We start from the raw sequence: 26,281 nt of genomic DNA, 5'->3' as shown, positions 1-26,281 counted from the left end.
GTGCTGGAGCCTATCCCAGGTGTCAATGGGCAGGAGGCGGGGTACACTCTGGACTGGTTGCCGGGCAATTGCAGGGCACATTGAGACAAACAGCAACACTCACAATCACATCTATGGGCAATTTAGAATGTCCAATTATTGTTGCATGTTTTTGGGATGTGGGAGGAAACCGCAGTGCCCGGAAGAAACCCACGCAGGCATGGGGAGAACATGCAAACTCCACACAGGCAGGCCAGGATTGAACCCAGGACCTCAGAACTGTGAGGCCAACGCTTTACCAGCTGATCCACCGTGCCACTCTTTTATTTCTAATTGAAACTATTTAAAAATAGACTCATCACATAAGAAATAAAAACAAAAATAGCCAGCGGTATTCAAAAAAAGTACTCCTCCGGAAAACGTTTTGTCTACTTATTTCTGTTGTGATCCTGCCAGTCCGGCCCTGGCTGTGCTGGTTGCCGCGCTGGTTGGGAGGCGCACACCTGCGCCTCATGCTGGCTGATTGGCCCCGGTGTATATAGGACCATGGGGACGACTGGTCCGGCGCTAGATCGTTTCAACTAATGCCCCGTTCCAGCACTGCCGTATCCCTGATCGTCAACACATGTGTACTGACCTCTGCCTGTTCTTCGACCGACCCCGTAAGCCTGACTCCTTTGATACTCCTGCCTGCTTTGATTGAGCTCCTGTGTACCGACCCCTGCCTGCCCGCGGAGCTGCTCTCAACGTCCGACGTCCCGACTACCGCTGCTGTACCTGACTGCTTGCCTGATCCTCGACCTTGGAATAATAAATGTTTTTCCCGAATTACCTCTGCGTCTCCCGTATACTCCTGCATTTGGGTCCTACCTCCGTCTCGATGGGTTGTGACAATTTCAAGTATAAAGTTGTTTGAAAGAAGTGCAAATTGTATAAAACATGGTGAGGAGTCTTTTTTTAAAATGTTTATTTTAGTTAATATATATATATATATATATATATATATATATATATATATATATATATATATATTTTTTTTTTTAATGCTGGCACTGTAAAATTGCTTTCATTGTCATAACTACATGTGCTAAATGTTGTTAAATGCTAGTTTTCTACAGGAAACCTTACAATACATAGTTTGCAAATGTCTACTTTTCGACATGCATTTTTTTTTCAAAGAAGAAAGGTGTAGATGAGAGACTTAAAAAAAAAAAAATTAAGAAATTTGCATGGCGGCACAGTGGGTCAGCTGGTCACACACACACTCACAGTTCTGGGGACCCAAGCTATAAAGTGGTCGGCTTCTGTTGCAGAAGTCAGCAGGCTGATGTGTCCATCACGCGACTTTTGAGCTAAATGTGGGTGGGCCAAGATTGGGCAGAAGACAAAATCCTGTATGTCATTAGAAAACAAGCCTAAAATTACTGCTGAGACTTTTTTTTTGTGGGGGGGATTTTCCTTTGCAGACATTGTTTTGAAGTCCAACCTTCAGCTGTTGGTGATGTGTGTGCTTTCACAGGCTTTTTTTCTCCAATGCCATCCAAGCTCTACTGACCTCAATTTGTGTGGATTTTATTTTCTGCCCGCTTCTTTCTCTCTGGAAAGTCTCCATGTGTGTCTATTCTCCTCAACGGTGTTTATCGAGATATGAAACACATTAATTTGAGCTGCCACAACATACAGGAGTTTGGTATAATGAGAAAAAAAATGAGAAACATAGAATAACAAACATTCCACCAAAACGAACTGAAGTGTATCGCTGTGTACTATTTAGATGATATCCTGTATCCACGGTGATTTAAAAGAACAGCCATCATCTCATGTGACTGCTGATTGTCTCTTAGCCCCATCTCCACATTGTAAGCAGTGATAGCAAAAAAAAAAAAAAAAAAAAGCCATCGGGAATGTCCCTATTGGGATTATTCAAATCTGCTCCCATGTGAGTTTTACTGATCCCTCTGCACAAGCTGACACAGTGTTTTCCACATACAACATGTTTATCCCATGTAGGAATCCATTAATATTTCACATCTTTTCCTGCGGATGCACCCTACCATTGCGCAGTTTTTATTGCTTTTTTTTTTGGTCAGAGGTTACGATACGATGTGGTGTTGTATGTTCAATGAATGATTTATGCACCTTTTAATGTGGGTCGCGATTTAGATTAGCATGCTCGCTCGTGCTTTAAACAATTGCGTGACGTTTGCGCTCCTCATTCGGCAGACACCATCGCTCCTCTCTCCCTTCATCTTTTTCTGCATTTCTCCCTCCCCCTCCTTCATGTTCATCCTCCTACCTTTCCCGGCTAACTCCTCCATTCAGCCCCTCCTGCTTTCGCCCCCCAAGGTCGCTCTCGTCTGAAAAGAGACGGGAATAGCAGGTGCACTGCAGAATGCTGCCTGCGTGCGTTCGTGTGCGTGTGAGCCATATGAGAGTGTGTGAACGCATTCCAGAGGAGCTTCGCAGAGCCGAGCGAAAACTGAAGCCTGACTTTTAGAGGATGTGTGCAGTCGCAGGCAGGCAGGATGCAGATGTTTGTCACCATCATGACCCCCAAAGCTGCTTAGACTGCGGAGGAGGAGCGGGAGCTACCGTTGCACTGGACTGGGATTGTCTCTGACCCCCCCCCCCACTACCCACACCCCCAACCCTCTCCTTCCCTATATCTCCTCTTTGTCATTGGATCCAAATTCTGCAAGCCGGTCTTTAGGCGGAACAGAAAGGAGGTCACACTGGAAATTGGCAGGATCTGCTGAAGAGGCTGTCAGTGTTTTCTTTAAAATACACCATGCGGCTTTTTTAAAATCTGCGGGTCTTTCATGTGGGTCTGATACCCCCCCCCCACTCCCTCTCTTGTTCCTGCCCCTCCTCCTCCTGTTCGCCTTCCTTGCGCTGGCTCCTCGCAGAGTCCCGATTCCACCATGTCCTTGGCGTTCTGTGGGAGTGAGAATAACTCTGAGGCCTACAACGTGGACGGGGGCGTTCTGAACAACGGATGTTTCCTGGACGCGCTCAACGTGGTGCCGCACGTCTTCCTCCTCTTCATCACATTCCCCATCCTTTTCATCGGTGAGTGTTGCTCATCACAAAATGTATATTCATATGCGGAGTGAACACAAGTTCTAGTGGGTCTTACACGAGTCACACAGCAAAAACTCTTAAGGACCTACCAATAATGACTTAAATCATCAATAATCTCTATGTGCAACTCTGGTTTCCACGTGCTTTGGTCTTTTTTTTTGAGTCTTCTAAGTAAGGCTGTATATTTGTCACCATTCCTTCATTAATACCGTGTTTTCTGACATATTGTATTTCCTGTGTTGGGAAGTAAGTACAAGAAATGAAATTTTTGATGACCCATTCATGAAGTATAAAATTGCGTGTGTAACTCCCATCACATCTGCTGTCTTGTGCGAGCACTCATTTGAGAAGGCATTACCAATTTGACAGAGCAATTGAACTTGACACTGCCTCTGTGTTCCTGTTATATGTATGACGGGTAATTACAGTTAAACATTAAAAGTTGGTGCTTCTAAAATCATACAATTGGAAAATGATGAGATTATTATGGCCATTATTCATTGGAGGTTTAAAGTGCTTAGCATGATATCAGTAAATTTGAAAATAACTCATCTTGGTGTGCATTAAAACTTTTTTGTATGATGCTCCCAATGAGGGATATCCATCCATTTTCTTTGCCGCTTAACCTCACAAGGGTTGCGGTAGTGCTGGAGCCTATCCCAGCTGTCAACGGGCAGGAGGTGGGGTACACCCTGAACTGGTTGCCAGTCAATCACAGGGCACATTGAGAAAAACAGCCGCACCCACAATCACACTTAGGGACAATTTAGAGTCTCCAATTATGTTGCACGTTTTTGGAATGTGGGAGGAAACCGGAGTGCCCAGAGAAAACCCACCCAGGCACGAGGAGAACATGCAAACTCCACATAGGTAGGGCCGAGATTGAACCCGGGATCTCAGAACTGTGAGGCCAACGCTTTTCAGCTGCTCCACCGTGCCGCCACATTTAGGGATATTAATAATTAAACATTGAAAATGTTGAACAAGAACCATAAAACCAAAAATTTAACCTATGACGGAGGAAAGCAACACATTCATCTCTCCTTGCTACAGAATGACTAAAGCTTCGACATGACAAAAGGTTAGGACACTGTTTCCAAATCTTTATGGAGACCAGTCACACATTTTATACTAGAAAAACCTCACCACATACCACCAAGCAAAAATCCATCCATCCATTTTCTGACACTGACCCCCGTGTCACCCCATTTGCCTCAGTTACGAATTATTGCTCAATATTTTACGTTTACTCACCTGCAAGCACAAAACTGTTGCAGAATATGTGCTTACTCTACATTTAAAGCTTGACGTTATTTTCAATTCAGCTAGGCCACCCGCAGTTTAATTTTCATTTAACAGGCAATATGCCCTCCATTAACGTGAAACATTCAGCCAATTTAAGCAAATAAGGAGTCTGAAGTGGAAAAGCAAAACACAGACGGCGAATGTGAGGTCAATCAGGTGTTCAAAGTAGAAGTACTCCATAGTTGAAGGCTGCACTTCTTTAATTATCCTGAGGTATATTTTCACTTGTTGTTTGCAGACTTCAGGGACCATTTAGACGTTACCGTTTGCCTATAGTGAGCTTGACAGAAAGCTTTTAAACCCTCCTTTTTTTTTTTTTTTTTTTTTTAATACACAAGACGTTGCTGCCAAGCTCACCCTGCAACACAACAGCAAATTCACAAAGCTGCCTCATGAGATTATTACCAACCAGCTATTTACATACGACAAGGCCACCCAAGAAGCAGATATGAAAGAATATCACATCTTCTCTGCCAACAGTCGTCTAAACATATTTCATATCAGCAGCTTTTATTCACAGGACTGTTTGCACCCTGATACAAAGTTAGCCAAGCAGTGCAGTCAGGTCATTTGTGATGAAGGACAAGGTGTCACTGGAGAATAATTGACTCAAGGGTCACCAGAAATCATCTCTCTGTGATGTGTGTCATGATCATAAAAGCAGTTTCCTGAGTAATTATCAGGAGGCAAGTTGTTATTAGCTCAAGAGAGTTCTTTATGAGACCTGCGTAACATTGCAGGCTCACATAATTCCTTTTAGGTGAGAAGTTGCTCTTGCAGAGTGAAGAAAGAAATATACAGTCCAAAGTGAAACATGTTTTTATTTCACTGGTTCTCCAAGACACACTGGCTTAACCTTGCATTTTCTCTTTCCTGTGTGAGGTTGGGGAAGTCAGAGCTCAAAGGTCCACATCCACCACAGCACCTGGCTCCACTTTCCCGGTCACAACCTGCGCTGGCTGCTCACTTTTGTGCTCCTCTTCATCCTCGTGTGTGAGGTTGCGGAGGGCATTGTCTCTGATGGGTAGGTTGTGCGTCTGTGGCGTTGCTGCTCGATGAGTTTGTATGTGGGTGTAGTACACGAACAACCAATCCAACTGCAAGATGGATTATTGTCTTTGTTTACGCAAGTAAACAAAACAACTCTTCAGTTGCTTCTCTCTTAACTGGACAGTTTTTACACAATTGTGTGTGTGTGTCTGTCTGTGTTTCCTTGTTAGAAATATATCAATTTGATCAGTTAGTTGTTTAATGGGTTTTGAGAAACTGCATCAAACTGAAAATTGAAATAAATTGTTTGCCTCATTTAGCCACATGAGAACGATGGTATAGTGAAAATGGGGTCATGTGTAGTGCAGTGGTTGACGTTGCTCACTTTCAAACGGCAGGTGCAGCGCTGACACCTGGTCAATGACTTGCCAATATTCTATTTTCAAAAATGATCAAGGTTTCCAAAAACAGTTAGGTTAGTTGTACGGATTGTTCTTGGCCGGACCTCAACTTCACAGCTGTGTGGAATGAGTGTAAATGCATCGTTTATAATTAAAACACAAGTCGGTATCAATGAAAGTAAGAGAAAAGGTTCAGTCATTGTTTTCTTCTTTTGAATTGTCTCTCCTCTCTTTGATCACATTTGTAGATTCAGCCAATCCTTCCACCTTCACCTGTACATGCCTGCAGGTCTTGCCTTTATGGCTGGCATCACCTCCATCGTGTACTATCATAACATTGAGACCTCCAACTTCCCCAAACTGCTATTAGGTAAAAGCGCTCATGCACCTGCAGTACACTTTAACCTTGCCTTGTCGGTCTCTTCGACACATTATTACCCTACTGCGTCCAAATTAGTCATGACCTTTGAAGCATGGATTGACTCAATCATGTCTTGCCATTTTGACCTTTTTTTTTAATGAGCAAGGGTCGGCATGTAAGCCTGAACGCACTTCAGTATGATATGTTTCTAAAAACGAACCGACCGATTTAGTAATGTGTCTCAAGCTGAATGGTTCATTACCCTGAGATAAGATTGAAAACTGATAGAAAGCAATATCATCGGATGCGCGCTGCTCCAGGGAGACATGAATATTCTTTTTTTTCATTAAGCAAATGAGCAATAGCTGTTTTTGCCTGATTGTTTTTGTATTCCCAACACAGATATTAATGCCATGTCGAAAAGATGCAAGATCATCGTCTCATCATTAACTAATCGGTGTTAAACTGAGTGTTTGCTCGCTGAACCGCCTTGAGCTAATAGGTCTTCATGTCAGTCATTCTCTCTCTCTCTCTCTCTCTCTCTCTCTTTCTCTCTCTCTTTCTCTCGCTTCCCATTGCATGCAGCTTCTCTGGTGCCATGGCATGGAGGTTTTTTATTACAAATGAAGCAAAAAACCTTTAATGTGTCTGCACTCCACTTAATCATTGGCACTGTCCATGACTGCCATGGTGACAATCAATTTAGCTGCTTTACAACTGTTGAACTTTTTCACTTCTGCTTAAAATTATTTAACTGGCGTTGCAAATTACATACATAATGCACACTTTGACCACTTTCAAGAAATATTAGCAACCTGTTTTATTGTTTGTACGCAGCTATTAACTTGTTAAATTATTCATGTTTTGTTACTTCATTGAAAACTCCTTTAATTTTGCAGTAAAAGTTGTATAATGTTGATGCAACTGTACAGTGAAGTGCAGGTTTATTTATTATTACATGTAGGTTATTCAGTGAAAGCACAAATAGAATGAGACGCCATATGTATTGCCAAAATTATTCGCTCACCTACCTTGACTCACGTATACTTTCAAGTGATATTCTGATGCTGGACAAAAAGGCCTGACTCACTATGCAATCAAAATCAACCCAAAGGTGTTTTATCTGGATGAGGTTACGGCTTTGTGCGGCCCAGTCAAGTTCATCCATACCAAATTCTGTCATCCATGTCTTTATAGACCTTGCTCTGTCAATTGGTGGTGCACAGACATGTTGGAACAGGAAGGGGTGATGCCCAAACTGTTTGACAGTCCAAAATCTCTTGGTAGACTGAAGCAGTCACAGTTCCTTTCACTGGAGCTCCTGGGCTAATATTTTGGACATTTCTAACTTTGTGGGAACAGTTGGGAAATGGCCCCTTCTAGTTCCACCATAACTGCATCAGTGCACAAATAAAGTGTTGGAAAAGTCAATTTTCTATGGCATTAAAAATTGCCCTGAGATGAGAAGCATAGAATAGAATCTATGCCAACTAGTTCAAAGTTGAGTTCACCATCCCAAAATTTCATGATTTTAGTTTATATTTCACCATTTCCAAAATCAAGTTGTTCATAGTTCTTTTTTTTTTTTCAAATATGTTGCTGAACAGCTATTACCCTTAAAATACTGTCATTTCCTCTCCCCGTTGTTTCCACCCATTCAGTCCACACTAGTAGCCAGCTACAGCGTTCACCCTACAATCTCAAAAACATGAGGTGATGTGTTTAGAAATGCAGTAGGTGCCCTGCGATTGGCTGGCAACCACTTCAGGGTGTACCCCGCCTCCTGCATGAAGATAGCTGGGAGTTGCTCCAACACTTCCATGACCTTTGTGAGGATAATCAGATCAAAACATGGATGAATATATACGATATTATTATTTTATCATAAATATTATATGATTTCTATATGAATGTATCATTACCTGTGTTTGCACATACAGAGTTTCTTTCTCCTTATAGCTCAAAAAGTTAAACACGAATTTTGATCAAATTGGTACCGATTGGCTTACTACAGACATAGACGTCAATATTTCAAGATTTGATCATGTCTGAAATAAAAAGTTTTGTGGTTTGTCTGACTTGTTTTCCATGCAACAATTCCTCAGCCCTCCTTATCTATTGGGTTCTTGCCTTCATCATGAAAACCATCAAATTCGCCAAATACACAGAGCACGGTATCGGCCCCAGGCAGCTACGCTACTGCATCACGTGCTTGCTGGTGCTGCTCTATGGACTCCTGCTGGCTGTGGAGATCAATGTGATCCTGGGGAGGGTGAGTGTGCCTCCACTTCTGTGATGACGCATGTGGGCAGACATGTAGTTGATTGATTTTGATCTTTTTTTCTTTTTTTTTTTTTAATGAAACCCATGTTTACGTTTAGTCTGGAGCCCCAATGAGTACAACAGATAAACTTTGTACTTGTTTTGGCGTTGAGCCAGACAGAACTGTGACTAAAACATGTGAGAGAGTAGATGATTAACTGGGGATTTTTTTTTGGTTTGACATTTTTCCCTTGTATAATTCATATTTTTATTGTTAAGTTAATTAGAGATTTTACTTTTAATTTTGCCCCTCATGAAAAGTTTATTTGTTTTAACCCTTTGGGCTGAATACTCCTCATCTGCAGATTTTGTTTCCTCTGGGTAAACAGCTGTGAAAGAAATGGCTCCCATCATGCTTTGCACATGATGAAGCATAATGACCTTAATATCACAGAGCCCAGTGAGTCAGGTGAAACATAACAGGCTTAAAAACAATGTACACAAAAAATCTACCATGAACCATATGTATGGTACGGGTTTATTCACCATAATGTCTCAAGAACGTACCAATACATGATTAGCACCACAATAGAACACATTAGAGTGCAGACCTCCACCGAGATTTAAAATGTACAAAAACGTAGAGGGGCCATATTTGTGTTGCGTATGCTCCATTTAGCAATCGTGTTTCAAGCCGTCATTGTGTTGGACAACGTTAGGTGTGCGGTAGGACAGGATCGGCAAATGTTGCCACCGCAGTAATGGTCCGAATCAGAAACCGGGTCAACCTCACTGAAAAGGGCTGAAAGCAAGAAAAATATGGCAGTAGTTAAAAGGCTGTAACAGAACTTGGGAGGAAAGTCATGTGACAGGAAGCATACAGGTATGTACGAGTATTTCCCTGCCATTTCATGGTTATTTCAAGTCACGTTCTGCCCCTCAGGTGCTCATTTTATCCCATTTTACCACATTTATTCAGGCTTCTCATAGCAAACTAGGGTGTATAGTAATATCCATCCATCCATCCATCCATCCATCCATATTCTTAGCCACTTATCCTCACAAGGGTCATGGGAGTGCCCGAGCCTACCCCAGGTGTCAACGGGCTGGAGGCGGGCTACACCCTGAACTGGTTGCCAGCCAATCTCAGGGCACATAGAGACTAAGAGCCGCACTCACAGTCACACCTAGGTGCAATTTAGAGTGTCCAATTAATGTTGCATGTTTTTGGAATGTGGGAGGAAACCGGAGAGAACCCACGCAGGCACGGGGAGAACAACGGGCAGGAGGCAGGTTACACACATGCAGACACAGGGAGAACATGCAAACTCTACACACGGAGTTCCGGGATTGAACAGCTGCGCCACCGTGCCGCCTCACCATGCTGGCCATAAAGTACGTTGGTGCTTATGCAGTACCAGCAAGAGAGGCTTTGACTAAGCGGCTAATAACCAGTAATGATTAGATGAGTGGAAATTTCCCTGCTGATGAACGAGCCTCAACTGTGACAGGCTGTCAGGTTGACCTCACGGGAGGTTGAAGAAGGCGAAATTTGGGTGTGTTTTCTCAGTTTTGTTGTACGACACGGTGGCATCTTGGCTTAGCTAGAATGAATGGTCTGTCTGTCCAGCCACATCAGGGGTGGGGTCAAGGATGTTGCTTCCGCGTTTGGCTGTGAAAGCTGGCACATATCCAGATTTTGGATGGATTTCAAAAACGTTCTTTATTTTCCATGTTTTTTCACTTAATGTCCAAAATATGTGTAATAAAAATATTACTTCACATTGGAGGATTTATTCTACATATGAATTTTGAACAAAGTCCTCCTTTAATGTTGCATGTTTTTGGGATGTGGGATGAAACCAGAGTCCCCGGAGGAAATCCATGCAGGCCCGTGGAGAACATACAAACTCCACACAGGTGGGGCCGGAATTGAACCCGGTTCCTCAGAACTGTGAGGCCAATGCTTTCCAACTGCTGCACAGTGCCGCGCTGTATAGTAATAACGAAAATTAATACTAATACATTTGATTGTATGGTGCTTTTTCAAGGAACGCAAAGACAGTTATGGTTATCATTTTGTCGCTTCAAAGCGGCCCAGTGTTTATGTTTTAGTCCTAGAAAGCCTTGACAGAATACCACAAGTGTCAGAGCTTGATTAGAACCCGAGGGACTTAAAACATGAGGGACCCCATCAGAACATGAGGAAATACGCTGGCATTGGTGGCTGACTGAAAGCTGAAAAGTGCTGTGCTCAGCAGCCCATATCCCCCCCTTGCCTCCTCACAGATCCTGTGATAGACTGTGAAAAAGAAGGCCAAAAATGTCAGGACGCCCTACTTTTCAGGCAAATGCCGTGACCACCGGGAACAGTGTAAAAAAAAAAAAAAAAAAAAAAAAAAGTAATACCTAATTAAGTATCATGTTTGTAGCATTGTGACAAAAGCCAGTACTTTCTCCGTCAAACCCCATTCATTCATTCATTTATCACCTCTTGTTAAAACTGTGTGGCTTCTGTTGCAGGGCTCTAGTCTAAAGACCATTTGACACTAATTCCCACTATTAGGAATGAAATGAGAAACGATAGTTACATAAGTAGGGGTCAATCACTCTGCTGACTTAAACTACCACTGCAGTTGCTCCTGCTTGCTTTAGTCTCCATTTTGTTATAATGTGGCTTCCGGAGTTACTGGCATTAACACATTGGAGGTGGTGGTGTGTGTGTGTGTGTGTGTGTGTGTATTTGGGGTGGGGGGGTTTCCAGTGACCGCAAACACCCCACCATCCCACTAGCACCGTAAGTGGATAGTTAATCTGCCAGTTTGAATACATTTTCAAGTGGATGATGAAGTTGAGTCACTTGGCAGCTGGCCAACAAGGAAACTGTTGGGCTAATGAGTTGTGTCCTTGTCTTACAGCGATACGTGTGTTTCGCCATCCCGACAGAGGTGAAGCCCCCCGAGGACCTTCAGGACCTGGGTGTTCGTTTTCTGCAGCCCTTTGTCAACCTGCTCTCCAAAGCCACCTACTGGTGGATGAACACCTTCATAACCTCTGCTCACAGGCGACCCATTGACCTCAAAGTCATTGGAAAGCTGCCCATCGCAATGAGGGCCCTCACCAACTACATGAAGCTCCGCAACGCCTTCGAAGACCAGAAGGTCAGTGTGCTGCTCTTATAATTTGGCTACGCTGTCCAACACTGCCATGAAAGGAGATGAAATATACATTTTTGAAGTAAAAATCTGCAAATACATGAATCCGTGGAGATACAGGGAAGAAATTAACTATTTGAACACCCTGCTTTATTGCAAGTTCTCCCACTTAGAAATCATGGAGGGGTCTGAAATTTTCATCATAGGTGCGTGTCCACTGTGAAAGATGTAATCTAAAAAGAAAAATCCAGAAATCACAATGTTTGATTTTTTTAACGATTTATTTGTGTGATACAGCTGAAAATAAGTATTTGAACACCTGAGAAAACCAATGTTAATATTTGGTGCTGTAGCCTTTGTTTGCAATGACAGAAGTCAAACGTTTCCTGTAGTTGTTCACCAGGTTTGCTCAGACTGCAGGAGGGATTTTGGCCCACTCCTCCACACATCCATCTTCTCTAGATCAGACAGGTTTCTGGGCTGTCGCTGAGAAACACGGAGTTTCAGCTCTCTCCAAAGATTTTCTATTGGGTTTAGGTCTAGAGACTGACGAGGCCACGGCAAAACCTTGATATGCTTCTTACGGAGCCACTCCTTGGTTTTCCTGACTGTGTGTTTCGGGTCATTGTCATGTTGAAAAACCCAGCCATGAACCCATCCACCGTGACTTCTTCTTCTTTCAAAACTAGTAATAGATCCCTTTGTTATGTGTAGGTAATAAAAATAATGACAGAATTAAACATTTTTAATGGTCTCACAGTCATAATTGCCTTCTGTGTGAAACTGTAACTACGATGTGGCCTGCAACAAAAACAAGTTTGACACCCCTTGCATTCTAATAATCAATAGGTGCATGCCAAGAAGAGAGAACACAAAACCGTGGGATTCTTTTATTGTTGTCTTCTGTTTGCTGTTGTTGCTCTTCTTTCTTGTGTCATTGCTGGGTTGCACTGTTGTGCTGCATTGACATAACTGAATCAACTGTAAAGCGTTTGATTGGTTGACTCCGTGTAGAAAACATACTTTTGAGAGCACACATGGTTCTTGTGTTGCTAGTGCTAGTTTGGGAGCTGAAAGGGAAGGCGGAGGTCTTGCTAGTGACATAGATAAACTCAAGAAATTCCAGTGACATGATTTCAGGGCCTCTTGACAGAAAAATATCTGAAACTCAGGAATGCGTAGATGATTTGAATTCATATCTCACATGTTTATGGTGCCACCATTGACCCAACATAACGTTTCAAATACTAGAAAAAGTTGGTTTGGTAAAAAGTAGTCTCTTTAAAACCTCGATGTTAACGATATTGAATAAATGCTCAAATGCAATGTCATAAAGAAGGACAAGAATGCACAATGCAATGAGTTTTTGCGTCCTAAAAGGATTGCATTGTTTAAAATCTCTTCTAGAGAGGGAAAGGGAAAAGCAACGACACTTTAATCTGTGCTAAGCACCCTCAGCATCATCATCTGCAAACGTACAGTCACACAGAACATTTGGAGCATTTTGATTGTGGAATGGCAAAGAAAGGCTCAGAGCATCTTATGCCACACTTATGTTTTCGTAGTATTGGGCAGGGCCTGCTCCCAAGTGTCTGGAATTCTGGGTATCCTCCAGAAGGGCCTTGTTGAACGCTTGCACCATGATACCCCTCCCAATCCCCCACATTTGTCTCCCTGTAAATGATGCATCAAATTAGCATACATTTGCCCGAAATCAAGAAAAAGAAGCATATAACAAGTGCAGTGATGTTCTTCCACTGATTGGACCTTTAATTGTCCTCCTGTCTTTCCTAAGGAGCATGTGTTAGGACTTACATTTGAAGGGCGGTCGATAGGGTCAGAACTTTCCAGAGTTTCTAAGGTCATGGCAGTCGTCATGGCCAAACGTGCGTCTGGTGTGAAAGCAATTTCACTTCCTTCCGCTTGAGGAGCGAGAGAAAAAGATCATCCTGGGGGTAAGGGGGTGGGGTATTGTATCCTCGTCAGTGAGGATACATCGGGTCATTCCCATTCTACTGTGAACGAGGCGACATGGTGACCCCTGCGGGCGTGACAGTGGTGCGCTTTATGGGAAGCCGAATCGCTGTGCACTTAAAAAGAAAGACAGATACAGACGCGTCTGTTTTCTCAGAGCGCTGATGAGAGCGGTTCCTAAGAGACGGGAACACACACACGTACATCGAACATTTCCTGGGAGAGCTCACGCCACAGCTTCGCAGTGACACTCCAGATGTTTTCCTCTGATCATTGCCAACTGAGTCATTCAAGCCAAGCAGTTGTGTTGTTGGATGTCCAAGGCATGCTCAAACTTTAAACACACTTACACTACAATACCACACAATAGAGTGGACCTCCTCTAAGACTGGCTTTTTAACAAAAGTGAGCTCTAGATCTGTTAGTCAGCAACATTTTTCAGGTTGATAGAGGATGAAGTTACAAATGGTCCTTTTAATTCTGGTGATGGAATAATTTGTGGCCAAGGGAGCATCAATACTGTCACAGCAACTGGAACTTATAAAAGTCACTATCCTATAAATCTGCTTTTTGTATTTGAAACATTTGTGAATCCTTCCATTTTGTCCATGCAATGTGCATGGAATGTAATGATTTGAAGATATATACTTGTTTTTCTGAATACTTTCTATCCACACAGCTGTTCAAACATTCAAATGTATATTTTGTTGGATTAGACTTTTATAATGATTTTCTCTAAGACGTATTTCTTTTTCCCCTTGGTACAGTGGTGCTCCTTCTCTACAAAGTTTTGGGAAAATAGGTTGTGTAGTTGTTGCTAACCAGCAAACAAACCCACAGTGATAAAAAAATTAATCCCTTGCTCTTTGCAGCGTTATTAAACTGTAGTGATAAATAACTAGATATGTCATCTTTATTCCTAAAGTTCACTTTTTGCTTGAGCCTGTCATGCACCACTGCTAAACCATTCATCACCGCTTCCCGTGATGTAGCTGCAGCGGGAAGCTTGGAAGCTCCGCCGACTCTGACCTTGTTTTAAAGGTATCCGTTGAATTGGTTGACTGACTTTTCTAACGATTCAGCATTTATGTTGAGGTTTACCTTTCTGTGGCAGCAGCAGTTTTTGCCTCAAGTTGGTTTTTGCTGACTGTTAAAGAAGTGACGACCAGTCCAGGGTGTAGTAGACCTTTCACCTGAAGTCAGTTGTGATTGGCTCCAGCTCTCCCCCAATCCTTAACAGGATAAACGGTGTACATTTTTGCTGAGTCATGCATTTATGTCTCCTAACAGACAAATTACTATAATCCCAATCGCTAATGTTTTTCTTTTTGTCCATCCTTCCTATCAGAGACCTCAGGGCACGGCGCCGCAGGGACCCAAGTGGATCTGGCAGGCCTTGAGGAAAGCGTTCGGCAGACCTCTCATCCTCAGCATCACATTCCGCTTCATGGCCGACCTGCTGGGCTTCGCCGGTCCGCTCTGTATCTCCGGCATCGTCCATCACATCAGCAGGGACAACCGAACCCTCCAGCAACCGGTGAGAACCCAAGACGAGGGCACCATGCACAATGTGCAGTAGATCTTTAAACTCACAGTACACCTCAAACATTTGAATGTTAAGTATTTGCTGAGGTAAGATCCCACTATTGTGTAGTTTTTGGTCATTTGTTTGACAACACTGGCAACTGATCATGTAACTATACTGTGTGTACTGTAAGTACAAAAGGAAAGAGAAATGCAGTTTTTCCCACTAAAATAACTTTAAATGTTTAACTTTAAATAGCCTCAAGAAGGATCAACTATAATATCTTCTGTATGTCAGAGTATTTGGTTCAAAGAGAGACAATCATACGACTAGAAGTTGTAATATCGCAAGAATTAAGTTGTAATAGTTCAGTCATAAACCCATACTACCATTAAGATGACTGTTTAGGATGTTTCACAAACAAGTACTGAAATACAATCGTTATTGTTGTGTTTTGTTTTTGCATCTTTGCTCTGACTTTGAAATGATTCAACATGTGTAGTTGGGAGGAATGCTGCTTCCTCCTGGTGCAGTATTTGTTCAGTGATGAGGTCAATTGTTAGTTGTCCTTGGTGAAAATGAGATACATTAATTCATAGGTCAGATACAGTTTGCTTTTGTTGTTGGCAAAAAGCAAGAGACCCAGACAAGAATCCATAAACATGCACAGACACGAGCGATGTTTCACTTGCGAACAAAGGCCAACCTTTCAATCATTCAAGATGCCCTTTCTGTCCATCTGGCACGCCCGCTTGGTTGGGGCACTAATTTAAGACCTGTCAAATATTTATGAGATTTACTGCTGCAGGACCTGTCTCATTTTCAGAGATTTCACACAAAGCAGCCTCTCACATCAGAGAGTCTCTCTGGCATCCATCTGTGCGAGCATCTCTTTAATTTTCAAGTCAGAAATTCACCCTCTGCTGCAGTTGAACATCAACAATCTCATGCGAAAATAGTACAAAACATTTTGACATCAGTCAAGCGAAAATAGACTATTGTGTAATAAGTCCAATTTGAGCATTTCCGAGTGAAAATTTGTACCCGTGGTTCATGTGTATTGTATCTGTTATTACTGTTTTATTTATTTATTGGGCTTTTTATATGACATGTTCGGCAGCTTAGTCAAACAATATGCCTTTTCATGCTGGAATAACCTTTTTGTGTGAAAGACAACCTTGATATACTACCTCAGTTTTTTATTTTTGTACTGTATATAGAGTAGAAACAAAGTCTGAGAAATATGGAACAGAGCAAAAACAACAACAAAAATAACAGCAGCATATCAACATATGAGAACGATAACATTACACAAGAGATGAATTTTATTCACAAGTTGACCAGCAAGGCGGTGCGCTTAATACTATCCCAATTTAAATTAGCTTCAATAACTGATAACGAAGTTAATCATCACCAGTGAGAACGCTGATGCGCCCACTGCTTCAACAACTTTCCAGAAGAAAGTCTTTTCTTTATTTCTGTATGAAAAACGTCTAATAAAAGTCATTTAATCAGAATACTTTGCTTATGACTGAACGCACGTTTGGAGGTCCATCATCGAAAGAAGGGTTAGCAAGCGATGTTTAGTAGTCGTGCTTGTGGTTGCTTAGTAGCGGCTTGCACTACAGACTGTGGCCAAGTCACTTGAAAGTATTCCACGACTAACATAGATAAACTAAAACACAGATTCAAAATCTAAGTCACCATTATCCCATTACATTGACTACTAAAGCAGCACAATTGAAGCTGAAAATGTCCTTGCTGGTCAAAGAGTCCCTTGGTGTTGCTATTTTTCACCCCTTAATATAATATGTTGACGTTCAGTGGTTGGTGTAATGTGTTGGTGGTACTTTATGGCCGTTGGGTAGTCGGTGAGTGAAGGTGAGTGCATATGGGCGAGGTGTTTCCCACACCGCCAGCACGAGTCAATGCGAGGGCCGGCACCGGGCCTTCGGAGCATTCAAGTGAATCAATGAAGTGCAGAAGAGAAAAAGTGGTTAAACCCCCGGCAGAATGCGTGCAGGGCCAGATTTGACTCAGAACAGCCACATTTCTAGGTTGGGTAGCTGGCATAACAACACATAATCAGATTTGACTTGATGGAAGAGTCCGCACTGCCTCTTTTTTTTTTGGATTACACACTTGGAAGAATATGGCCCTAAATCCTTTAGGAAAGGTTACTGGTACGATAGCACTTTGCAAATGAAATCGTGTATTCACATTTTAAATGTGTTTTTTTTTTAAAAATGCATTGATTTGGTTTGACTTGTATAAAAGTACGAGCTGACGAGTGAGAACAACTGCTTTCAAAAAGGATGAGTCTCTTAATCATAATGTGAATGATGCAATGAGAGCCGTACCGCATGCAGTACATAGATTCAAATATTAATGACATTGAAGCCATACATTCATCATTTGAAATCTATCCAGGCCCAATAAATCTATTAGGATCACATTCAATTCAATATGTGTTCCCAGGCACGGAGTCTTATTTCATCTCACACTTTCAATAATTTGTGATGGATGCGCTTGGATATGCTTTTTTTCTTCTTCACACAATGAAGTTTGCTGTGTGATCATTTATTAATCTTTTCCCTTTAAAACGCTGTCCCGCTCTTGAGTGTCAAATCTTTTTCTGTGTCCCACTCTGTCCTTCCAGATGAGGTTGCTGGGGATCTATTTCATTTCATCCAAGGAGTTTCTGGAGAATGCATATGTTTTGGCCGTCCTGCTCTTTTTCGCATTGCTCCTGCAAAGGACATTCCTCCAGGCCTCGTACTACGTGGCTATTGAGACGGGGATCAAGTTACGTGGGGCCATACAGGTACTCCGCCTCCAGAACTCACCATGAAATTGATTGAATTGACCAAATCAGCCACCCATCTTGTGACTGTTATCTCCTCAGACCAAAATCTACAACAAGATCATGCGTTTGTGCACATCCAACATGTCCATGGGCGAGCTAACTGTGGCTCAGATTTGCAACCTGGTTGCTATAGATACCAACCAGCTTATGTGGTTCTTTTTCCTCTGTCCAAACTTGTGGGCCATGCCCGTGCAGGTAAGACACATGAAGGTCCGTGTTAAGTGGAGCATGCAATTTCTTTCCTTTCTGGTTGAGAATTTCTCCATCATTGCATTGCATCTTGTTTACTGTTCAATGTCATCACATAAAATGTGAATTTTGAACGTCTTGCTACAAATGTGCTATATTTACTTCATTTGTTATATGCGTTGTCGAGTGTTTATGTGCCCATAAACCTTAGTGGGAAACTGGTTTATCCAAGATTTTGTGGGAAATGATACAAAACATAAGCATGAGCACCGCTGTGCCGGTTCATAAATATCGAGGTCTGCTTCAACACAGTTCACAACGCTCCACTATATTGAAAACACTACATTTTGTCCTTTCCAAGCACATAATGGAGTAATTACAGTACATTAACAATCTCAGTATTCAGCCAATTTACGATAAGCCAAGTTTGTAACATTTGAATTCCTCAACAGGAAAAAAAAAAACTGTTGTTTTCTGATTCAGTGATACTACATTGTCCTAAATCAGTATACAAAAACAGAGAAACACACACACGCATTTGTTTTTCCACATCAGTGTAAATGAATCATAATTATTTTCTTTAATTCATTACACTCCCTAAAGGACAAATTTAACCCACACGCTGCTGTTTATTTGGGAACCAGATTATATACGCAGACGCATGCGAACATACACACACACATTCAGGCATGCAAAGGAGAGTGTGAAGACAGACTTGCATCTCTCTAACAACGAGTCATCATTTTAGATTTTATCCGCCGCAAATTCCTTCAAGTCTTTTTAGATGATATACTGTATAGCATTAAATTAACCATTAAAGGGAAATTCCGGTGGTTTGGATTAACAATGGATCCAATAGGCCATGTCATACCTGTATGTACCGTACATTGACAATCTGATGTTAATCCTCTCCCATTTAATGGTGTTTTGAGAAGATTTTTATCAGCAACTACGAATTTTCATGGGCGCCGCCATTTTAACGAGTCACATGACCTACGTGCGCGAATGTGTAACGTAATAGGCGTGCAAACAAAGAAATCCTTGCCAGTTTGTATCGTCTTCACATGCATTACCACCACATTCGGACACAGTAAAATGCCAAAATTTTGCCATAATTTGGATAGAAATAATCCGCAAAATGTTCGGTGGCATGTTCTGCCCAGTATAATTTAAGGACCGAAAACTGGAGTGCCTGGAAAAAACCTACGCAGGCACGGGGACAACATGCAAACTCCACAATTCTCCATACACACACACACACACACACACACACACACAAAACTCCATACAAAAAAAAAAAACCTCAACAAAAATCAAACCCTGGTCCTCAGAACTGTAAGGCCAACGCTTTACCATCTGACCTACCGTACCGCTGTTGTAGAGGCAGTATTAACTTCCACCAAGCCAAAGATCATTTCATTATCACTTGGACCCCGGCCACCCTGTTGGCCAAAACAACCTTTCCCACAGTATAAGGCCTACCTTTCACTGATGGGTTCCACCATCCTTTGTGGCCACGAGTGCTGTCCTCCGTGTAGTCCTCCGCTCGCTCACCTAAACGCACTCCAAAATCGATAGGATGGATGAATGGTGTGTCGCGCGCGTCGGCCGACTTGCCTTTTTCATCAGATGAGGATAAATCCAAGAAATCAGCGCTGTCCGTGATTGTGTAGGAATGTAACCGACCCTTTGTTTATGCACTTAATGTTCCGCACGTTGGCCGAGTAGCCAGACTCCGCGTCATTCCTGTCCAAAGAACCATCCGAAGATTCTACATTATTTACAGCCATGGGTTCAAGTCTGTATGGACGTATTCCTCCATCTTCCCGATCAACCGATACTGTTATTTCTTCATCAGATGAGGATAAATCTGAGAAATCAGCGCTGGCCACAATTGTTTCCTCAACGTAAGCAAGCCTTTGGTGCCGCGCCTATTGGGTCACATCCGCGCACGTAGGCCATGTGACTCGCCAAAATGGCGGCGCCCATGAAAATTCGTAATTGCTGATAAAAATTTTCTCAAAAAAACACAAAATGAGAGAGGATTAATATCACATTGTCAAGGTACACTACATATAACATGCCCTATTGGATACATTGTTAATCCAAACCACCGGAATTTCCCTTTAAACTCCTGGCCAAATTCTTTTGATGTACATTTCCCTTATTGTCCTGTCCTCCACACACAGATTGTAGTGGGAGTGATCCTGCTCTATTACCTGTTAGGAATCAGTGCCTTGATTGGAGCAACTGTCATTGCTGTGCTAGCGCCCATTCAGTATTTTGTTGCCACAAAGCTGTCGCAGACACAGAAGAGCACTCTGGTGAGTATTTCCATTGGCAGGCAGCTTCTATTTTAGAAAGCATGCCATAGCAATGGGCAAGGCAAAATGTCACTTGGGCTGTAAAATTGCTGACATGTACATGATGTGGCTCAACAGTTGTGCACTACTACTGTGCAATTGTTTGCTGTTTAGCTTAGCAGTTTATACTTTATTTATTTACGAACCCAAGCTAGAGCCTTGGACATGTTTGAATCCACTTTTCCGAGTCATTACAACTGTCCAACTCTCCTGTTTTTCACTCAGTAAATGAGCTGTCACAGAGACAGAACCTGACAAATTGTGTGAGTCAATATTGGTTTGCCCACTTTTCTTCCAGGTAACAAAGTGACATCTTACCAAGTAATGAAGTGGATGTAATGATGTCAGATAAGCATACAGATGCAATATACACTGCTAACAAAATGTAAGAGATACTCATCTTTTGGGTGCAAGTTCCGGATGAACTGAAAAATACACAACCAGCCTGTGCGGGTGAATTTAATTTGACCTTCAAACTATCTAATTCTTCGTTTTTTTTCAGTACTTTTGCACAACTTGCTTGCTCTAACAAGGAGATGAACGGCAAAATTCCCAAGTTGTTTGATTTATGGATGCGTTTCCTGTTTCAATTAGAGTTGGCCTTTAAACAGACCTGACATTAACACCAACAACACCATTGCAAGACTGCTAACAGAATGTTCTCAGAGGGCCACTGAACTCTCCGTGTCATGTTGCGTCGTCTATAGTTTTCAACAGCGATACTAGCAGAGTCACAGGAAGCCATAGAAGTAGACTTTCTTGGAAATGAATTGGATGGTTCGTGGATCCAAAACGAGCTGTTCAGTTCCTTGATAAAGAAAAGCAGGATGTGCTAAATGTACTGAACAAATAAACAACTGGACACATGGAGTCAAAGTTTGGTTCAAAGGTTAAATTAAGTTCAACTGTAAAGGTTATACTGTGGTGCAGGTTCGGTTCATCCTGAATTTTCAAACATTGGCTGATTATCCCTATAGTATATTTTGTAAATAGTGTATACTCACATTGGTACGACCTCTTCTCTGTCCGTCCCCTCAGGAATATTCCAGCGAGCGCCTGAAGAAGACCAATGAACTGCTACGAGGCATCAAATTACTGAAGCTGTACGCATGGGAACGTATCTTCTGCGACAGTGTGGAGGAGACCAGGGGCAAGGAGCTCACCAACCTGCAGGCCTTTGCACTGTACACTTCCATATCCAGTAGGATACCCCAAGTCTTGTCCTCTTTTGAATGAAGTGCCGTAGTATTCAGTCAATGATAGATTTCAATATATATCCGTGATAAGAAGATAATTTAAAACAACAGTGTTTACATCTGCAAAAGCTCTAGCCCTGTGATACACATACTGAATAATCATTTTTATGCCAGGATTACTCTGACTGGTGAAAACTGAACCCTGGATCCTAAAAATCCTGATAATGTGAATTCCTGTATGTACTGTGTGTGTTTTATAGTAAACAGCCCCATATTTGAATGAGAGGATACTTTTCAATATATCCGGCTCGAACGCAATTCTGTCCCCATGTTCATTCCACACAGTCTGGTACTGCAGGCAAAAGCAAATTTTCTGTTTTTGTGGATTTTCAGTCTTCATGAATGCAGCTATTCCCATCGCAGCTGTGTTGACGGTGAGTAAGAAACAGTGGATCATGTGTCTGTTTCTTGTGTGTAAACGCTGATATTTAAGTGCACTGTACTTAGTTCATCCCATGTAAAGCAGAGTCCACTGACATTTAACAGTGAATGACTCTGTAAGGCTTGCTGCCAAAAACACTAAACTCACAATTCTGCCTATATTAATAGAAGACCCTCATTGTTGTAGTGTGGTGACAAGCCGGACAGCAAATATTGGGATGATTCTAAAGGAGAAAGGAGATCATTTATTACACCAAAAGTAGAGAGTAAATTATATTTAAAGGAAGTATATATGGGAAAACAAATAAAAAGGCGTCTGATGGGGTTGAGGTCAAGGTTCCCAAACTCTTCCACACCAGAGTCATCCAAGCAGGCAGTCAGCCACATTTGTTTGTGCACTGCGACAGAAAGGAAGGGGTTCCCAAAATTGAAATTTAGGAGCATACGGTGGTCCGATATGCAGAGTAGAGTATCCAAATACTGCATGCAAGTAAGAATAATGTTACTTTAGAACAGGACTGCTCAATGCGTCGATTGACCAATCGATCGCAAGGCAGTCTTGGTTGTTGTGGGACGGCGTGCCAAAAAAAAAAAGACGTCAGCCAATGTTCCCTCTAAACTGCACGCATGCACAATTAAGCACCGGTGATGCAGTATCTTCGCAGATATTCTGCGTTGCGCGGGAAAAAAAAATCCAATGCAAATCGAAAGTATAACATTCAGATATTCAGTTTGTGGCATTTTGCAATATGATTCAATGCGTGAGGGATGAATGGTTGCTACAGCCAATGGCACAATTCACATAAGTACCATTAAAAAAAAAAATTAAAACAAGCCACTGGTTTCTTTTAGGCAGCACACGGAACTTTCTCTAACAAGGACCGCTGCTCCACCAACACTCTCTTTTTCGTAGTTTCCCTTACACCCCCCCACCCCCTAAAGACGTACACTCATAATTACAAATGTTACAGTACTTATGCAGCCCATCAATGTGTTTTGTAATGACAGCGTCCACCACCGCTGCTTTAGTTAGCAACACAGTCTGGGCAACGTAGAGCAAAGATGAGCTAGACATGTTGCCCATCTTTACTTTCGATATAAATGGAGAAAGTTAAAAAAGAAATGCTGCTCTTTTCTTGCTCTTTTTCTGAGTGGGAAAAGTCTGGTCTGAAGCCAAAGTAGAAAGTGCAGGATGAGATGGTGTGTCATTTTAAAATTTCACCTGGGCACAGACTGATCCAGGATGAAAGCCCCCCTACCCCCACCCCCTGGACTCCCCCCGCCCCACCAACTGTGCCCACCGGGCTTCGGTAGCTCGCAAGAGGCTGGCTGCTTGAAAAGTAGATACTGGGGTAAAAAAGTCTGGGCACCCCTGTTTTAGAATAATGTGACACAAGTAAAAGCAAAAAAGTAGCCATCCATATATTTACAATAGCAAGAATAGAAAAGTACTCAATGAAAAACTACTAAGAGTAACTTGTCACAGTCACAAACTTCTTCACATAAATACTCAAGTAAAAGTAAAAGTAAGTAGTATGGTACATTTAAAGTACCCTGACAAGAACAGTTTATTGGACGTTACTTAAGTAAATCAAATAAATGTAGCACGACAATATTTGAAGAATTGAGATTATATGTGAACCAAGTGGTGTGATTGATTAATCTTTATATCAAACAGTCTCTCCCGCTACTTTTATCTTGTGTATCACGTTCACTCAACTCGTCGCCAACTACCTTCGACCGGGCATTGATAACTTGTTTATCGTGAAGTCACACAGGCCTCGTGTGTTTAGCATTAAAACTGTGAATTTTGCTGGGGCTCACCACCTGTGGGAGGGGCCATATGGGTCAGGTGCAGCGTGAGCTGGGCAATGGCTGAAGGCAGGGACATTGGCGATCTGATCCCCGGATACAGAAGCTGCCTCTAGGGACATGAAATGTCACCTCTCTGTCAGGGAAGGAGCCTGAGTTTTTGTGAGAGGACAAGAAGTTCCGAATACATATAATCAGGCTCTCCTCCACACATGGCTTGGGCTGTGGTACCAGTCCTATCCTGAGTTGCCCATCGTGTGAGGGGACAAGCAAGTGTGGGTATACTTGTTGTCCCCTGGCTTGGCGTCTGTACGTTGGCGTTCACCCCAGTGGATGACAGGGTAGCCTCCCTCCGCCTTTAGGAGTGGGGGGGAAAGACAGGTCCTGACTGTTGTTTGTGCACCAAACAGTAGTTCAAAGTACCGAGCCTTTGTGGGTTGTGCAGGAGAGCGCTCCCACTGAGGACGCCGTCGTTCTGCTGGGGGAATTCAATGCTCACGAGGGCAATGACAATGAGACCTGGAAGGGCATGACTGGGAGAGATCCCTTGGCCCAACCCCACCCTCAATCAGAACCCGAGTTGTGTTCTGTAACTGGACTTCTGTGCTCATCACCAGAATGTCCATAACAAACACCATGTTCAAGCATAAGGGTTTTCACATGTATGCTTGGCACCAGGACACCCGTGGTAGCAGATAATGATAGTCTTTGTGGTTGTGCCATCAGACTTGCAGCCCCATGACTTTGAGACTAGGGTGAAGAGAGGTGTGGACCTGTCTGCTGATCACCTCTCTGGGGTGAGTTGGCTACGATGGTGGGGTAAAATGCCGGTCTCACCTGGCAGGCTCAAACATATGGTGAGAGTCTGGCAAAATCCCCTGTTTGTCTCAATGTGCCCTGCGATTGGCTGGCAACCAGGTTGTACCCTGCCTCTTGCCCATTGACAGCTGGGATATCACCCCGCCACCCTTGTGAGGATAAGCTGTTAAGAAAATGAATGAATGGATGGATGGATCGATGGATGTAGTTTTGTAGATGTAGTTCTGTTGGCTTCATCGAGCTGTGATCTGTAACTCTTACTGTAGCGGTTTGAATGAGAATCAGCATGTACAATCTGAGACCGTAGTCCTCAGTTGGAAAAGGGTGGGTATGAGATACTGCCCGCAGTGGAGGAGTTTAGGTATCTTTGGGTCTTGTTCATGAGTGGGGGAAAAATGGAACGAGAGATCGACCGGCAGTTCGGTGAAGCATCTGTAGTGTTGTGGGTTTGTATCAGTCCATTGTGGTAAAGAAGGAGCAAAGCCAAAAGGTGAAGTTTTCAATTTACCGGCCGTTGTGTTCCTACCCTCACCTATGGTAACGAGATGTGGGTCGTGACCAAAAGATTAGGATCCTAGATCTGAGATCCTAAAGCGGCCGAAATGAGCTTCCTCCACAAGGTGTCCAGGCTCTCCCTTAGCATCTCAGCATAGAGCCGCTGCTCTTTCAAATTGAGAGGATCCAGAGGAGGTGGCTGGGACATCTGATTCGGATTCCTCCCAGTGAGGTAATTCGAGCACGTCCCATCAGTAGGAGACCCTGGTGACGACTCAGGACGCGGTTGAGAGACTACGTCTCTCAGCTAGCATAGGAACATATCAGGATCCCCCCGTAAGAGCTGGGTGAAGTGGCTGCTGAGAGGGAAGTCTGTGTGTCCCTGCTAAAGCTACTGCCCACTCAACCTGACCTCAGATAAGTGGTGGAAATTGAATGGATGGATGGACAGTGAAATTTTTAAAAGATGAAAAGATGGGGACCGTAAAGAGTCTTCTTAGCTGTTCTCTCCATCCTCACATTCTGCAGACATTTGTTGTTCACGTGCACATCTCTGACGACGCTGACCTCTCTCCAGCCGTGGCCTTCGCCTCCCTCTCCCTGTTTCACATCCTGGTCACGCCTCTCTTCCTACTCTCCAGTGTGGTGCGCTCCACAGTCAAGGCTCTTGTCAGGTGAGAAACCGAGAAATTTATCTGAGACCTAGTTTGTTTGGAGAGAACAGACTCAGTAGAGCACCAACAGTGAAGTGAAAAAATATTTTACTCCTTTTTAATTACCGTAATTTCCACCCTGCAGCGCGCACCTGATTATAAGCCTCACCCAGTACATTTGTCAAAGAAATACCATTTGGTACATACATAAGCCGCACCTGTGTAAAAACCACAAGTGCCCACATTGAAACCCACATTGAAACACGAGATATTTACAAAGAAAGACTGTACACAGAGTTTTCAAAGTTTTAATACTTTAGCTTGGCTAAACATCTTCAGCGACATGCTCGCGCGGCGCTAATAGGGCCAGTTGAAAAAAAAAACATACCGGTAAAAATCATTGACTCACGGCAG

At 42.8% G+C, this 26,281-nt stretch overlaps 1 protein-coding gene across 3 annotated transcripts in view; it reads left to right on the top strand.

Annotated features, from left to right (window-relative positions):
• Nucleotides 1–2,894: 2,894 nt before the first annotated feature.
• abcc8 (ATP-binding cassette, sub-family C (CFTR/MRP), member 8) overlaps nucleotides 2,895–26,281 on the top strand; it is a 50,173-nt gene continuing 26,786 nt past the window's right edge. For 2 of the 3 annotated variants that reach the window (XM_061822403.1, XM_061822402.1), the window contains exons 1-12: nucleotides 2,901–3,048; nucleotides 5,248–5,389; nucleotides 6,005–6,126; nucleotides 8,223–8,389; nucleotides 11,298–11,540; nucleotides 14,857–15,045; nucleotides 17,693–17,857; nucleotides 17,939–18,094; nucleotides 20,278–20,412; nucleotides 21,490–21,652; nucleotides 22,041–22,081; nucleotides 25,743–25,888. In XM_061822403.1, coding sequence (XP_061678387.1) covers nucleotides 2,901–3,048; nucleotides 5,248–5,389; nucleotides 6,005–6,126; nucleotides 8,223–8,389; nucleotides 11,298–11,540; nucleotides 14,857–15,045; nucleotides 17,693–17,857; nucleotides 17,939–18,094; nucleotides 20,278–20,412; nucleotides 21,490–21,652; nucleotides 22,041–22,081; nucleotides 25,743–25,888 — 1,817 coding nt within the window. Of the gene's footprint in view, nucleotides 3,049–5,247; nucleotides 5,390–6,004; nucleotides 6,127–8,222; nucleotides 8,390–11,297; nucleotides 11,541–14,856; nucleotides 15,046–17,692; nucleotides 17,858–17,938; nucleotides 18,095–20,277; nucleotides 20,413–21,489; nucleotides 21,653–22,040; nucleotides 22,082–25,742; nucleotides 25,889–26,281 lie in introns of all 3 variants that reach the window. The other variant, XM_061822404.1, reaches the window with a different exon arrangement.

The sequence above is a fragment of the Syngnathoides biaculeatus genome, chromosome 6, assembly GCF_019802595.1.
Source record: "Syngnathoides biaculeatus isolate LvHL_M chromosome 6, ASM1980259v1, whole genome shotgun sequence".
In the NCBI taxonomy this organism is placed as follows: domain Eukaryota; kingdom Metazoa; phylum Chordata; class Actinopteri; order Syngnathiformes; family Syngnathidae; genus Syngnathoides; species Syngnathoides biaculeatus.
The sequence above is the reverse complement of the archived record's forward strand: the minus strand, read 5'-3'. Positions and strand labels throughout refer to the sequence as shown.